This window comes from Pseudophryne corroboree, chromosome 3 (assembly GCF_028390025.1).
Source record: "Pseudophryne corroboree isolate aPseCor3 chromosome 3, aPseCor3.hap2, whole genome shotgun sequence".
Classification (NCBI taxonomy): Eukaryota; Metazoa; Chordata; class Amphibia; order Anura; family Myobatrachidae; genus Pseudophryne; species Pseudophryne corroboree.
Genome location: NC_086446.1, coordinates 790,963,845 through 790,980,471, shown reverse-complemented (window position 1 = coordinate 790,980,471; position 16,627 = coordinate 790,963,845). Strand labels below are relative to the sequence as shown.

Sequence of the window (16,627 nt, the reverse complement as noted above, 5' to 3'; positions counted from 1 at the left end):
CAAGGCGTATCATTATTATCCGGGAGAAAAACGCCTGACGTGGAAAACGTTATATTCCCAAATTGCAGTAAGCATAATGGTGTCACCTATCAGAGTGTGGTCATATACAGATGGAGCCACGCTCATATTGGCTCCTCTGCTGCACCTAGGTGCACCAAGGTTTATTAGCATAAACCTTTCATCTATTGTTCTCAGCTGCAATACAATACAGAGAGAACAATACAGCAGGGGATTAAGTCATTACAGCAGGGGATTAATTCCGACTGGCCTGGCTCACTTAATCCTAGTAAAAGCCAAGATGAAGATGGCTCCATCTGTATAAGGGGGAGTACCCCCTTATACTCTATAAGGGTGCGTACCCTACAAAAACCATTTCCTACTTATCCCTATAGACCTGCTGCCATCCCGCTACACATCGCACATTACAGGCTCTTACATCTGACAGCAGCTAGACCACCGGGGTAATTCCAAGTTGATCGCAGCAGGACATTTTTTAGCAGTTGGGCAAAACCATGCGCACTGCAGGGGGGGGGGGGGGGGGGGGGCAGACATAACATGTGCAGAGAGAGTTAGATTTGGGTGGGTTATTTTGTTTCTGTGCAGGGTAAATACTGGCTGCTTTATTTTTACAATGCAAATTAGATTGCAGATTGAACTCACCACACCCAAATCTAACTCTCTCTGCCCAACTGCTAACAAAATTCCTGCTGCGATCAACTCAGAATTACCCCCTATGTTGGGTGTAATTAATGTAAATTGCCTGACAGCTCTGGAATTCAGGCACATATTAAACTCTTGATAGTTTGTTCAGTTTCTGCTGATGATACGTTCTCCATACCCAGAGCACAGAGAATTCTATCTAAAGTAATGGCCGGCATACACTTTTTAGCTGGAACTTGTTCTATTCGTGTCCCGTAGTTCTTGGGACTCCAGGCAGCTATTGCAGGATGTATAAATAAAGGTTTCCAATGAACAGTTTTACATACAGAATGTGACAAAACCAGGTTCTCCGGACTATAGTTTATCCAGTGGTTCGTAAACGCGGTCATCAATCAAGGCCAAGAGTCCAAAGGTGCTTGTGCACAGAGGGTATAATAAAAATAGATTTTGATACTATGGGGGTCATTCCGAGTTGATCACACGCTGCAATTTTTTGCAGCCCGTGCGATCAGATAGGCGCCACCTATGGGGGAGTGTATTTTAGCTGTGCAAGTGTGCAATCGCATGTGCAGGGGAGTAGTAGAAAAAGTTTTTGTGTAATTTCTGAGTAGCCCAGAACTTACTCAGCCGCTGCGATCACTTCAGTCTCTCAGGTCCCGGAATTGACGTCAGACACCCGCCCTGAAAACGCCTGCGTTTTCTTCGACACTCCCAGAAAACGGTCAGTTGCCACCCAGGAACGCCTTCCTGCTGTTAATCGCCTTGCGTTTGGTGCTGCGATCCTGATCTTCATAGGGTCCAACACTGCCCGGCGTCCCCCATCGCCGGGCAGCAACGCGCCTGCGCATTGCGGCCGCAGCGCATGCGCAGTTCGGACCCGATCGCACATCAGCGAACAACTGCAGCGTGCGATCGGGTCGGAATGACCCCCTAAGTCACCTGTGCATGGATATCCTTAAAAACTGGCTGTTGGGGTGTCTTGAAGGACGCGTTTGTGAGATTCTGGTTTACGCACCATTAATGTAATATATATCATGCTCTAATATGGAATACACTAATGTGCTAAAGGGAGGAAGACTGAATGGCAGGATAAGTATCTGTCAATTTAAAAAGGAGGATGTGTGTGTTCAAATAAGTAATAAATAAATAAATAATTAGTAGAGTTGTTATGAAAACAAACTGCAGTCCCACCTGTCACCAGCACAATGTCACTTGTAGGCTACACTAGGACAGTAGGTGGTGTTTATAAATATAAATGTGTGAATATATAATAGTATAATAAACAGAATAGTAAGTGTCATTCTACAAGATATATGACATGGAAACTCATGTATGTACCCTCGCCTATAGCGGGTTATTCCGAGTTGATCGCTCACTGCCATTTTTTGTAGTGCAACAATCAGGTCTCTACTGCGCATGTGTATGCATCACAATGCGCAGGCGCGTCATACGGGTACAAAGCGGTTCGTTGCTGAGCGATGGATTTAACGAAGAATCCATTCGCACAGCCGATCGCAAGGAAATTGACAGGAAGAAGGCGTTTGTGGGTGGCAACTGACCGTTTTCAGGGTGTGGTTGGGAAAACGCAGGCGTTTCCAAGCGTTTGCAGGGCGGGTGTCTGACGTCAATTCCGGGACCAAAAAGACTGAAGTGATCGCAGCGGCTGAGTAAGTCCAGCGCTACTCAGAACCTGCACAAAATGTTTTTGCAGAGCTTGGCAAACAGGCGTTCGCACACTTGCAAAGCGAAAATACACTCCCCCGTGGGCGGCAACTATGCGTTTGAACGGCTGCTAAAAGTAGCTAGCGAGCGATCAACTCGGAATGACCCCCATTGTTATGAATGGGTAAAGGTCTGTAGTGATGAGATCTTCTGGGTGAAACTGAATCCTAAATACTGTATAGAGTCATATAGACCTCACCAAGCATTACACCTACTGTACTGTTAAGTAACTGCAAATTGTGTACAATGGGGGTAATTCCAAGTTGATCGCAGCAGGAATTTTGTTAGCAGTTGGGCAAAACCATGTGCACTGCAGGGGAGGCAGATATAACATGTGCAGAGAGAGTTAGATTTGGGTGTGGTGTGTTCAATCTGCAATCTAATTTGCAGTGTAAAAATAAAGCAGCCAGTATTTACCCTGCACAGAAACAAAATAACCCACCCAAATCTAACTCTCTCTGCACATGTTATATCTGCCCCCCCTGCAGTGCACATGGTTTTGGCCAACTGCTAACAAAATTCCTGCTGCGATCAACTTGGAATTACCCCCAATGTAAGGAACCTCTTAGTGTAATTGGTATAAATAGTTTTGTCTTGACATAGTTACATGTCATAACATATATTTTACTAATGCAAATGGGGTGCAATAAGATGATATTTTCCTGGTGCCTTATTCAGTCTGCTGTGGTGATCATGTGCAATTAATGTACAATATATGCTATAGGAAAATACTTCTAAATAATGAAAGATACAAAAAAAACAAAAATAAATAAAATGAATAATACAGAAAAAGGTTCTCAGGAGCTGCCGCTCCTTTTCTAAGAAAGTTCTGTTTCCGAGTGTTCCTCTGTAACTAGGATTGCGTTTATATATTTATTTTATATACAGTTGTATGTTGTCAGATTAGGGTTAATCCTTTTAGAAACTACTCAGTAACAAATTGGCTTCCCCGGGTATATTTCTGCTATGCCATGTCTGCGTTATATTTAGTTCTGATTTAGCAACCTCCGCACCATTCCACTTATTCCCTCATGAGTCTGTCACACACATCACCATCAGCCCTGAGGAGGCGCCTGTCATTTGCAGGGTCAGCATTCAAGAAGCGTCAGTGTCAGACAACATGTGTCTCCATTATATTTACCTGTCTCCACGTATTGCCGGCGTCGGAGGATATAAACATGCTGACATCAGTCTCTGTGAGCTCGGTGCCGATGTTCCCTGTGTGCGGAGAGAGAATACAAGAAATGGTTGTGAGATGACAACGCGGCGAGCTTGTGCAGCGCAACGGTCGCTGAGCCGTTAGCCACATCTATAATCCGCCCGTAAGATCGCAGTACACCCACCTGCCACAGAACTGGGGTCACTTGTGCTTATACCTAAGGGCCTGATTCAGACCTGAGCGCAACAGCAAACTTTTTCTCTAATGGGCAAAACCATGTGCACTGCAGGGGGGGGGCAGATGTAACATGTGCAGAGAGATTAGATTTGGGTGGGGTGTGTTCAAACTGAAATCTAAATTACAATGTAAAAATAAAGCAGCCAGTATTTACCCTGCACGGAAACAATATAACCCACTCAAATATAACTCTCTCTGCACATGTTACATCTGCCCCACCTGCAGTGCACATGGTTTTGACCATTAGAGAAAGATTTTGCTGTTGCGATCAGGTCTGAATTAGGCCCTAAGATCATTATTACCTTTTTATTTATAGTATATAAGACACATACAGTAAATAACATCGATATAAAACTTTTAAACTATGTCACCTATAGTAACGCTGGTTGTTTCCTTTATAATGGTCTTGTACCCTGTATGAAGTTGTTTATTTTAACCTATTCGGCTACAAGTACTTGTATTTGTTCCAACGCGGCCCCGCTTGCAGTATTTCTTCCCTTTCGTGTCACTTATATAGTGCCTTGCGAAAGTAAATATTAACCTGCAGTCCCCGGTGAGTAATGGGAGCTGTCTGCGCTACCGGCAGCGCCAGATTAATCATTTGCGGTGAAAGATTTGTGCTCTCTGCAACATTTACTAAGCGTAGATCAGGTCTGGATATCACTGGTGCATCTCTCTAGACGTAAAGGGCTCTATTCAGGCCTTTTCTTTACATTAAAAAGCCGCATTTGTAACGTAGCCGGCTATTCAGAAAAGGGTTACCGGAGAAGAGAGCGCAATTATCTTCTCCGTTAATATCCATTTCGCTGAGTATCGCTCAGCAGAGCGCAAGCCATTCCCTCTACAGTGCTATAATGTTTTATGCTATTCAGCAAGCATTAAAACGTTAAAGTTCCCGATAAAAGTTTACTTTATATAACGCGTTTCAGAATGACGAAAATCCTTAAATTATTTACGAAAACAGAGGGAAATTTTCCAATCAGTCCCTGCAGGATCTTGACACTCCGCCCCAGTCTGCTTCGCTGCGGTGGGACGAGCGGCGGTGTATGTCCAGCTCCAGACTCCCAAACGTGTCTACATTTATAATGTATACATAGGATTTATATTGGTCTGTATACTTTACATTTACTGCATATTTATGTAGATTTATATCTAAAATGTATATATAAAACCACATCAATATAAATGTATATAGACCAATATAACACTTGTTGTACACATTTTAACGTGCACTTGCGGTTCGTCACACACCGCAGGGAAGAGGACTATTTGCACTGTTACGTAAGTGTGTGACTGAGCGTGCGCAGAACCAGAAAGAGATGGGGGTTTTTTTGAACTTCCGAAAATAAAGCCGTTTACAACTTTGCAGGAACAGCGTGTTACCACAAATGCACGTCCACGTAGAATTTATAGTGATACATTTTGAGAGTAAATAAATTCGGGACGATTTCGACAATAACGCTGAATAGAGCCCAAAATGTGTATTCGTCAATAAACCTCTCTGGCGCTGATGGAGATTGAGCACCAAGACCTTTTTTTTTGGGGGGGGGGGGGGGTCAAAACTTCTATGCTGAAAAAGTTTCCCGTAGCAATCAGTGAGCTCCTAGCAATCATTTATCCAGCACTATCCATAATTGACAGTTGCTATGGGCAACGTCTTCTCTAACGGTGATTTGATACATCTCCCCTGGATGAGCTGATTTAGCCCATACACTTTTAGTTACCAGGTGTTTGAAAAATGACAGGAGTGGATTGGTTGGTCTTTATCTCTCACAATTTTACCTCTCTCCAAGCTCTGAAAAATACCCCCCCCCCTAAAAGTTTTATTGTAATAATTAGTACATTTTCTTAAAACCAACTACTGCATTCCTTTCTTTCCTCATATAAGACACAGCAGCAGAGCTGTAGATCATTGTACACACTTTGATCTCTCATTAGACACATTCCAGACTCTTCAGATGAAGGGATCTTCAAGGGGGGTTTCTGAGCTTGGACAGCAGTCAGCAGTGACTACCCTAAATCACTATGAAATGAGTGGAGATAGATCTTTTCTAGTTCAGCAGCCCCCTCGGTCTTTCGTTCTTGGTGCCCCTCTGACAGCTGGAGCCCGGCGGCAAATGCCTCCATTGTCTATTGGGAGTTATGCCACTGCCGTTGCCTTATAAACTGGGGTTGAACAATGCATCACTGGAATCATTAGGGAAACTTGGTGCCTCTCTAGATTCCCGGGTCCCCTGCTCTGTTCTCATTAGGGGGAGATGTATCAAGACTTGGGGGCAGATGTACTGAGCCTTGGAGAGAGAAAAAGTGAAGAGAGATAAACTACCAACCAATCAGCTCCTGTCATTTTTCAAACACAGCCTGTAACATGACACTTAGGAGCTGATTGACTGGTACTTTACCTCCGTCCACTTTATCGCTCTCTAGGGATTATGACTTCAACTTAATACTTTGTGTTTCCCACCCGCACAACTAAGATAGTCCACATATTCCAGTACATGTCTCCCATACTTCTAGCTATGTTGTTGGTGCTCTATCGCTGCACCCAGATATACAGTTACCCTCGTCTCATTACAAATGCATATCTATAGCAGGTACCTGATGCCACAATGATGCCTGGCGCTGTGTCGCGGCTGGCGATATTACCGGTAGTGTACGGATTTTCGGACACCTTCAAGTGCAGATGCAAAGAGCAGTACGGCTGCAAGGAAAGACAACATGCAGTGCGTTTAAGCTTCATAGATTCTATGACCTGGTCCTTTATTATACTATGTATTACATTACGTGTTCTAGGAACCTATGCATTAAAGAGTAACCACAAACTAGCATCCGCTCCCCTCCCACGGCGCATGCGCAGTTCCGACCCGATCACTGCGCTGCGACAAACTGTAGCGAGCGACTGGTTCAGAATGACCCCCATTGTCTTTTACAGGGGGACTACAGGTCTCAGCAAGCCTCCCCCGAATATTGGTGCTAGGAGAACCACAAGAGCCTGCTGGTACCTATAGTCCTCCCGTAAAATAAATGTATATATACAGGGCCGGATTGGCCACTACAACGACCGGGGAGATTACCGGTGGGCCGATGGGTGCGCGGGGCCGTCTGTCATCTGTTTCCCCGCCCCCTTGGCGCCTCACCCGGTCACATCTTTTGTGCATTACAGCCAGCCAGCGGGTGACGTATGAAGGGGGCGGGGAAACAGATGACAGGCGGCCCCGCACACCAATCAAAGCTACTAGTGCGGCCGCTGTCAGCATAAGAGGCCACCGCTAACCTGAAAGGAGGTATGAGCGCCACAACGCCAGCGAGTGACGTCACGTACCTCGGAGGAAGAGAGGCTGCGATCAGTTCAGCAGCCTGCACTGTGCTCCCCGGGCCGCCATCAGCTGCAACTTTCCAGACTGTGCAGCGAGGAAGGGGGACACAATGGGGAAAGTCGGGGCTGACAGGGAGATGTCCTCTGATTGCGCTGTTAATGGCTCCTGCTGCAGTTTGTTTTGAAAAAACAACAATATTCATGCAGCTTGCAGCACATTTTATTTTGAAAAGACTGTCAGGCTGCCTGCTGAGCTGTACTGGATGATAGGGAGAAATAGAGCTCAGCAGCAGTTCCAGGTGCAGGCAAGCTGGGTGCCGTCAAGGGCGCTGCGACCTGAATGAGCGGCCGCAGTCACCACACAGGCACTTGCCCGAACCCCAGCTGCAGCAGGCGCCATGGGCACCCACTGCAGCTGATACCATTGAGAGAAACACTACTTGACCTATAGCAACTGGAGGAGAGAAAGGAGATAGACACTAGAGGTTGAGTAGGATCTATAGCATATGAGTGTTTCTCTCAATGGTATCGGCTGCAGCGGGACCCCATGTAGCCCATGGCACCTGCTGCAGAAGAAGTGCAGGGGAGCAGGTGGGTTGGGTGCATATAAACCCCTTGCCAATGAGCATGAATCCCGTGGCAGTGAGAATGAAACCCTTGGCAGTGAGCATGAGACCATTGGCAGCGAGCTTGAGACCTCCTGGGAATGAGCATGAGACCTGGGAACAAGCATGAGACCGCTGGCAGTAAACATGAGACCCTTGGCAGCAAGCATGAGACCCCCTGGGAATGAGCATGAGACCCCCTGGGAACAAGCATGAGGCCCCTGGCAACAAGCGAGAGACCCTTGCCACTGAGCATGAGACCCTTGGCAATGAACATGAGACCCCGGGCAGCGAGCAGGTAATTAGAAAATAATTAGAAGCTGTGGGACATAATTTATAAGAGACATTGTGTGTGGGGCGTAAAATGGAGTTGGGGGCATTATGGTGAGTGGCATAACGTGTAATGGGCATTACAGTGTATGGCGTAATGTGTAGTGGGCATTACGGTACGTGGCGTAACATGTAATGGGCATTATGGTGTGTGGCGTAATATGTAAAGGATATTACGGTGTGTTGCCTAATATGTAATAGACATTACTGTGTGTGGCATAAGTTGAAATAGGTGTTACGGTGTGTGGCATAATGTATAATAGGTATTATGGTGTGTGGCATAATATATAATGGGCATTACGGTGTGTGGCATAATGTGTCTATGGGGTACTACTGTGCGGTGTAATGTGACTGACGGACACTGCTGTGTGGTGTAATGTGACTGACGGACACTGCTGTGCGGTGTAATGTGACTGACGGACGCTACTGTGCGGTGTAATGTGACTGACGGACACTGCTGTGCGGTGTAATGTGACTGACGGACACTGCTGTGCGGTGTAATGTGACTGACGGACACTACTGTGCGGTGTAATGTGACTGACAGACACTGCTGTGCTGTGTAATGTGACTGACGGACACTACTGTGCGGTGTAATGTGACTGACGGACACTGCTGTGCGGTGTAATGTGACTGACGGACACTGCTGTGCAGTGTAATGTGACTGACGGACGCTACTGTGCGGTGTAATGTGACTGACGGACGCTGCTGTGCGGTGTAATGTGACTGACGGACGCTGCTGTGCAGTGTAATGTGACTGACGGACGCTACTGTGCGGTGTAATGTGACTGACGGACGCTGCTGTGCGGTGTAATGTGACTGACGGACGCTACTGTGCGGTGTAATGTGACTGACAGACGCTGCTGTGCGGTGTAATGTGAACTATTACTGTTCTGTGGTAACGCCCCTTCCCTATGAAGCCAAATTTTCACCCTGGGCGCCACAAGGTCTAGAACCGGCCCTGATGGATATCTGTCTTGGGGGTGGGAGGGGGATATTCTGTAGTAGGTGGGGGAAGGGTTTTTGGTGCTAAGGGGGTATGAGTTGTATCTGGGTGGGTTAATTCTATGGTAAGGGATATGATGATCAATCTGGAGGGGTATTCTGTGCTAGAATAGATGATCTGTCTGAGGGGCGGGGGGTTATTCTATGCTTTGGGGAGATGATTTGGCTTAGGTGGAGGAAGAATCTACTAGGGACAGATGATCTGTCTGAGGGGGAGGGGAGTTATTTATATCTAAAGTAAGATGACCTACAGTATGCGGGAGAGGGTAGTCCATGCTAGGGGGAAACGATCTGTGTGAGGGGAAAGCGGCTATTCTATGCTAAGGGAGATGATGATCTATCTGGGGGGGCAGTAGTGGATTTACCACAAAGCTTCGAGAGGCAGAATAGGGGTGGGTAGAGGCCACGACCTGGTTTTTTTGCAGTCCTGCATTCGCATAGTCGCCGCCCATAGGGGAGTGTATTTTAGCTGTGCAAGTCTGCGAGCACTTGTGTAGCAGAGCTGTACAAACAGATATTGTGCAGTCTCTGCACAGCCCAGGACTTACTCAGCCGCTGCGAACACTTCAGCCTGTCCGGGAACGGAATTGACGTCAGACACCCGCCCTGCAAACGCTTGGGCACGCATACGTTTTTCCAACCACTCCCTAAAAACGGTCAGTTGACACCCACAAACGCCTTCTTCCTGTCAATCTGCTTGCGAGTGCCTGTGCGAATGGATTCTTCGCACAAACCCATCGCTGAGCAGTGATCCGCTTTGTACCTGTGCGACGCGCCTGTGCATTGCAGTGCATACACATGCGCAGTTTAGACCTGATCGCAGGTTGTATGAAAATGCAGCCTAGCAATCAGGTCTGAATTAGGCCCAATATGTTTTCGGTTAATACAGTAAGGGTGTGTTGAGGAAAATGCAACCAAGACAGGGCTGAAAAACAGAAGCACACCGGATCCGCCTTCTGCCTGTCAATCTTCTTGCGGTCGCTGCTGCGACCTCTTTCTTCATTGTTCTGGTCGTTGCCCAGTGACGGCTGTCGCTGGGTAACGACTCGCCTGCGCATTGCGGCCGCAGCGCACACGCAGTTCCGACCTGATCGCGCGGCTGCGAAAAATTGCAGCGTGCGATCGGGTCGGAAAGACTCCCACAAGTGGCGGAACCCACTGCAGAGCCCGCTACCATGGTAACAGGCTGCTGATTGGCTGTGAGTGAGCGGCAACTCACAGCCAATCTCCGTATTTTTCTCCCGTATTTTTAGAACCGGGGATGGTGCTGGTTCATTAAATACAATGGACCCCTACACATTCTGTTTCCTGTATTTTTTGAACCAGGGTCGGCTCAAAGAGTCCGGGGCTGGTTATGATTGTGGTGTGTTGTGATCCGTGCAGTCTTCTGCAGACACGCTGCACAGGGGGGGAAGGCTATTGAAAAGTCTAAATTGGTCATGAAGCATCCCGGCCACTGGACTGTGCACTGCGGTTGGTTGCACTGTCCGGATAACACTGTGCTCCCTGCAGGTCTTACTGCGCACAAGTCAGCAGCCTGTACTCCATTGTACATACAGTAAGCAGAGCCCACGTGGAGGATGGGATCCGGTCTGAAGATCGACAGTGTCTAGGTCGACAATGTTTAGGTCGACCACTATAGGTCGACAGTCACTAGGTCGACATGTATGGAAGGTCGACAGGGTTTCTAGGTCGACATGTGCTAGGTCGACAGGTCTAAAGGTCGACATGAGTTTTTCAATTTTTTTTTCTTTTTTTGAATTTTTTCATACTTAACGATCCACGTGGACTACGATTGGAACGGTAAAGTGTGCCGAGCGAAGCGAAGGCACCATGCCCGAAGCATGGCGAGCGAACGCGGTGCACTAATTTGGGATCCCGGTCACTCTACGAAGAAAACGACACCCCAAAAAATAAAAATCCTCATGTCGACCTTTAGACCTGTCGACCTAGCACATGTCGACCTAGAAACCCTGTCGACCTTCCATCCATGTCGACCTAGTGACTGTCGACCTATAGTGGTTGACCTAAACATTGTCGACCTAGACACTATCGATTTGATGAACCACACCCGTGGAGGATGCAGAAGTATATTTGCCTGCCTGGCGGTGGGGGGCAGTAATTTCCTCCTGCCAGGATCTCTGCCTCCATGCAGCCAGGTTATTTTCATTCTACGACGCCCACAGATGTTTCAGGCAACGCTAATAATACTGCATCTGATGCTAAGTACCAGAAAATGCAAATATGTAACAAAAACCAGTGACTGATGTAATAATGTGTTCCAATGCTCTCTTACACGGAACACACAGAAAACAGAAGGAACCGTACACAGAGAGAAGTCATGGCCCCAGCTGATCATCAGTGAAATAATTGCTGGTTATCGGATCGTGGCCCTCATTCCGAGTTGTTCGCTCGCTAGCTGCTTTTAGCAGCCATGCAAATGCTAAGCCGTCTCCCTCTGGGTGTGTATCTTAGCTTAGCAGAAGTGCGAACGAAAAGGATCGCAGCGCTGCTAGAAAAAAAGATTGTGCAGTTTCTGAGCAGCTCCAGACCTACACCTAGCTAGCGATCACTTCAGACTGTTTAGTTCCTGTTTTGACATCACGAACACGCCCTGCGTTTGGCCAGCACGCCTGCGTTTCCCCAGGTACGCCCGCGTTTGTATCTGACACGCCTGCGTTTTTACACACACTCCCCGAAAACGGTCAGAAGTGCCAATTTTTTTCCTGATCGCTGCACTGCAAACAACGGCAGCTAGCGAGCGAACAACTCGGAATGAGGGCCTATATTCCTTCTTCTGCTTTGTGTGTTTCTTGCTGCTTATACCGTATGTATGAACCTTCCTCTGGCACGTGTTCATATAGACTGAAGTGACAGCAGAGTGGGCTCCTGAATCCCCCTCCACTCCCTATCATTACAGTCCACTCCGATCCCTACAATAATCTCTGCCAGGATTACTTTATGTTTTAAATTCTCTGCAAAAAAAAAAAGAATGTGAACCAGTCACCGGATCTCTATTGTCTCTCTATATCTAGTTATATACACATCATACCGTACCTTTCTGCAATGGTGGCATGGCCTTGCCTGCCTGGAACAAAAAAAAAACACACACCTGGACAGGTAAGTCAACCTGCATATTGAGCTCTGCTGGCCTGGCTCCCTCGTTCAGGGTGCTTAGGTAATTGGGCTTCCCTGGGTTGGCCACTGGTCCCCAAGGGGCTGATTCCCATCTAATTTAGACTTCCCTAAACCCCCTGCTGGTTTGGCTCTGAGAAGTCTTCCTGTTCCTTCCCCAGTACAGTGAGCACCCTCTTAGACTAACATGAGGGTGCAGCTGCCGTGAGCAGGAGAGTCTCCCGGAATTAATCTGTAACTACCCAACTAAACTTAAAGCCTATTGTTTGGGAGAAGAGCAGGTTGGGGGCAAAAGAAGAATTCATTTTCCATTCCTGGACACAAATGACTCTGGTAAATGACGGGGTCAATAGAGGCATACAGTATTGATGAATATGCCTCCCGCAGAGTCTACATATTACAGACGGAAGCTTCATGACTATGGAAATCTCTCTATTTTGTACTCGGTTATTAGATGGAAAATTCTTGGAACAGAGGGGACTCAGGAGTAATGTTATCATTGCCGGGTGCAGTTATCACCTGTTGTGCTGTGCTGGGAATAATATAGTTATTCATAAGTTTAGCTAAGCACAGTGTAGGCCTGATGCAGTGTTGTGCTCTGTTGTGGCATCAGAAGCAAGCAGCTGATGTTGCCAGTTTGTGCATCGTCCGAGCCACACTGCACTGGTGAACCGATAGTTGCGGCTGGATGCCATTAACACAAGAGATGACCAGATACTATGCCCTACTACTTCTCCTAAGTATGGGGGTACCTGATGTACTGTATGTACTTTTCTTCCACAAGTTCCACACACATATAGTGGCCTGGACGGAATCGAACCCAATACCGTCCACCATGCCACCGTGCCACCCAGTATGGTCCCTTTCTGTGTTTCTGCATATTGCATGTACAGTTTTGCTTTAACAAAAGGTAAGTCTTCCTAATATAAAGCGGTATTATTATTCTTATTCTTATTATTATTATTATTATTATTACTACTCTTATTGTTCTTACTAATAATAATAATTAGACTAATAATCAGCACTAACTGTAAATCTGTATTCCTGGCTTATAGCAACAATACAGATTTGTTAGAGCCACCAATATGGCATGGGTAAAAACCTCGTACCTCACACCTCTGCAATGGTTTCTCTCCTTCACTTCACCAGCAGCCTAACGCACATAGGGGGTCATTCAGACCTGATCACTCGCTATGGTTTTTTTTGACTGCTGCGATCAGATAGTCGCCGCCCACAGCGGAGTGTATTTTTGCTTTGCAAGTGTGCGATCGCATGTGTAGCAGAGCTGTACAAAAAATATTTGTGCAGTTTCTGAGTTGCCCAGAACTTACTCAGCCGCTGCGATAACTTCAGACTGTCTGGTCCCGGAATTGACGTCAGGAACCCTCCCTGCAAACACTTGGACACGCCTGCATTTTTCCAGACACTCCCAGAAAATGGTCAGTTGACACCCACAAACGCCCTCTTCCTGTCAATCTCCTTGCAGTCGGCTGTGCGAATGGATTCTTCGTTATACCCATCACACAGCAATGATCCGCTTTGTAGCCATGTGACACGCCTACGCATTGTGGTGCATACGCATGCGCAGTTCTGACCTGATCGCAGCGCAGTGAAAAAATCTAGCGTGCGATCAGATCTGAATCACCCACAGGGTCATGGTGAAATGCGTAAGCGCGGCCAGTATCCGCACATACGTACAATGGTTTATCCAGAAGGGAGAGGGGGGGGGGGGATAGCGATGCCTTTCTGGCTTTGCAGGTAGCTCTTGCCGGTTATAAGACAATGCCATGGTAAAATGGAGTTATCCAGCGACAGAATGCAACCCCTGATATCTCCAATGCTGACCTTTTGATAAACTGAGAAAAGTTGAGAAAAGCTCTTTCTCCGGTGAAAACGCCAAGGAATGGGCTTTTCTCACCTTAATAAATAGACCCAACATGGTAAATGTAATAGCCTGCAATCTCCAGACATTGGCAGATTCCTGGTGACTGCTTGTTTTAATGTAGCAATCATTTTGCCTTGTAAAAGATTGCTACTTTAAAACATAGGACACACCCCTGTGAACCTTACATTTACCTCATGCCTTTTTTTGGTTCTTGTTCAATAGAAACCCCCCAACCCTGCATTGTGCGGCTTTTGCGCAGGATAATACAACAATACAATTTCTGAATTCTACACACTTCTCTGTACTGGCACATATTTCTTATTAAGGAGAACGTTGTTTGGGAACAACGACTGCTGTATTTTTATTTTCTCTGTACGACTTTACGATGACCAGGATTTTATTTCCGAGAGATAGGTCATAATACTAAAAATAGTACTTTCTATAATTCACAGCTATAATTCTTGATTAATAAAGTCCTCTGCAGATCTGCTGCTGCCTTGCCCCATCTAGTGGTTTTGTCCTGAACTGCAGGTGTCAATTCACAGCGCAGGAGTGTAATTTACATTAACAGAGAAAAGCCTATTTTGTAGATTACTTTCTTTAACACCATATTTGCTTATCTTAATTTGTTTGGTTTGTTACTAAATGATTCCTTAAGTCATAATTCACTTTAGATTTTCCCCAAAGCTGCTTCTATGGCAAATATCAGGGAACCTTTTTAATTAACTTATGTTCCGTCTTTTAAGCTAATGCAATAAATATGGTGATAAAAGCAGCATTAACATTTACTGTAAGTAGTTATGTATATTTTATAGATGGCGCATGTTCCGCGAGGCTCTCTCGCATACAAACTACAAGGTAATTTGTAGTTACAAAGTTAATAGAAGCAAATTTATTTATACTTTATTAGTATATATCAGAAGCAGGCGACAAGTGGAACCACAAGTACCACTGTGCCTCGCCAGCCTACTTTCAGCGCAGGTTGGCGTATAGTAGCGTGGTGCATTATAAATGTCATTCATTTCATCCACCATAATTCAGCATTTTCTTCTTTCATTTTATTAGTACTAATATTATATATTGGACACCCACAGTGGGAGAATAGCCTGTGTCACCGATAGTCCGGCGGCAACATTTCACCACCTGTCGGGATTCCGACGTCGGTATTGTGACTGCTGCGATCCCGACTGGCGCTATTTTAACTGCTTTCCAGCCCCTAGACCCAATGTTCCTTGTTTTTTTTCATACAGGTTGCGAATTTGTACGCAATTGTGAATGAGTGGGCGTGTCTAATCACTGCTGGGCGGCAGCTTCATTTCCTAACATTAGCAGTTCCGCAGATAAGAAAATTGCAATTGTATTTGCGTACAAATATATTTGGCCCGCAGTCTGTTACACATTTTCATGCGCGCTCCTGCAAGGTAATGATGGATGCCATAGTTGGGCAATCTGCGCAGGAAGAGCTTCATAGGTGCTGAGGAAGAAGAGTACGACTTTTATAAGACCTAAAAGAAAAGATGTATGCGGGGTGACGCTTTACCCCGTGCGCCCCATCGCACATAAGAGGCACTTACGGAAACTGAATGAACAGTACGGACACATAAGTGACTCAGAATTGACGCTGTATTTATCAACAACACATAGGGGTATAATCAATTAGCGTTGGATCCATTCCGACATGCATTTGTTGGAATGGATCCGACAACCCCTATGTCGGGGAGACGGAGGACAGCCGCGGGCAGACGGAGGACAGCAGCGCTGCAGAAGGATGTCTCACAGCCGCCTGTCCTCACGGCACTGTCCACCCGGCTCCAGCAAGCATGACCTCACTTGCTGGAGCCGGGTGGAAACTGCTGTGAGCGGCACGGCTGTGTGACATCCTGCTGCAGCACTGTGCTGTATGCCCGCGGCTGTCCTCCGTCTCCCCGAGGTTTCCCCCCTCTCCTGCTCTAAGGTCTCTCATCTCAGTCCGACATTTTTTTATGTCGGGCTGAGATGGTCGGAAACGGGGCCAAATCCTGTTGAATTTGGCCAAGTTTTACTCAAAAGTACGTCAATCAGCAGCTATACCACCGATTCACGTACTATTCTGCAAGTCGAATTCCCCGACTTGTCGAATAAAAACTGATGGGACTGAATAGGTCGAATCCCTATTCGTCCTTAAAAAGTCGAAAACTGACGTCTTTTCGACAGACTGCAGTTTTCGACCCTGATTGAATATACTCCATTGTGTCTAGAAAGTTACCACAACTTCTTTTTTTATCTTAAATATGAATTGCATTATGTGTCAATTAGGTCCCCCGTTCTTTTACCCCCAATTTCAGAAAAAAAGTGACCTACTTTAAGGCGCCATGGTAGGTGGGAGAAAATAAAGAATGTTGAAATATATGATTCTCACCTGGGGGCATATTTCATATTTTTTGCTAAACTTTTTTTTTTTTTTGGGGGGGGGGTTCTTGTAAATACGATTTGATAAATAGGTCCCCTAATATCAATGTCGTCTAGAGGAGACAGAGGATGGGCACATGGTACGTGGGTCCGGTCCTTAACCGGGTCCTGGGCTACTGAGGGAGTGA

General features: G+C 46.4%; 1 protein-coding gene across 1 annotated transcript in view; it reads right to left on the bottom strand.

The window, feature by feature from the left end:
* LOC135057441 (VPS10 domain-containing receptor SorCS1-like) overlaps positions 1-16,627 on the bottom strand; it is a 675,310-nt gene that overhangs the window by 153,368 nt on the left and 505,315 nt on the right. Inside the window, exons 12-13 of the mRNA XM_063963334.1 lie at positions 6,377-6,479; positions 3,524-3,600 (exon numbers count right to left, since the gene is read on the bottom strand). Coding sequence (XP_063819404.1) covers positions 3,524-3,600; positions 6,377-6,479 — 180 coding nt within the window. The remainder of the gene's footprint in view (positions 1-3,523; positions 3,601-6,376; positions 6,480-16,627) is intronic.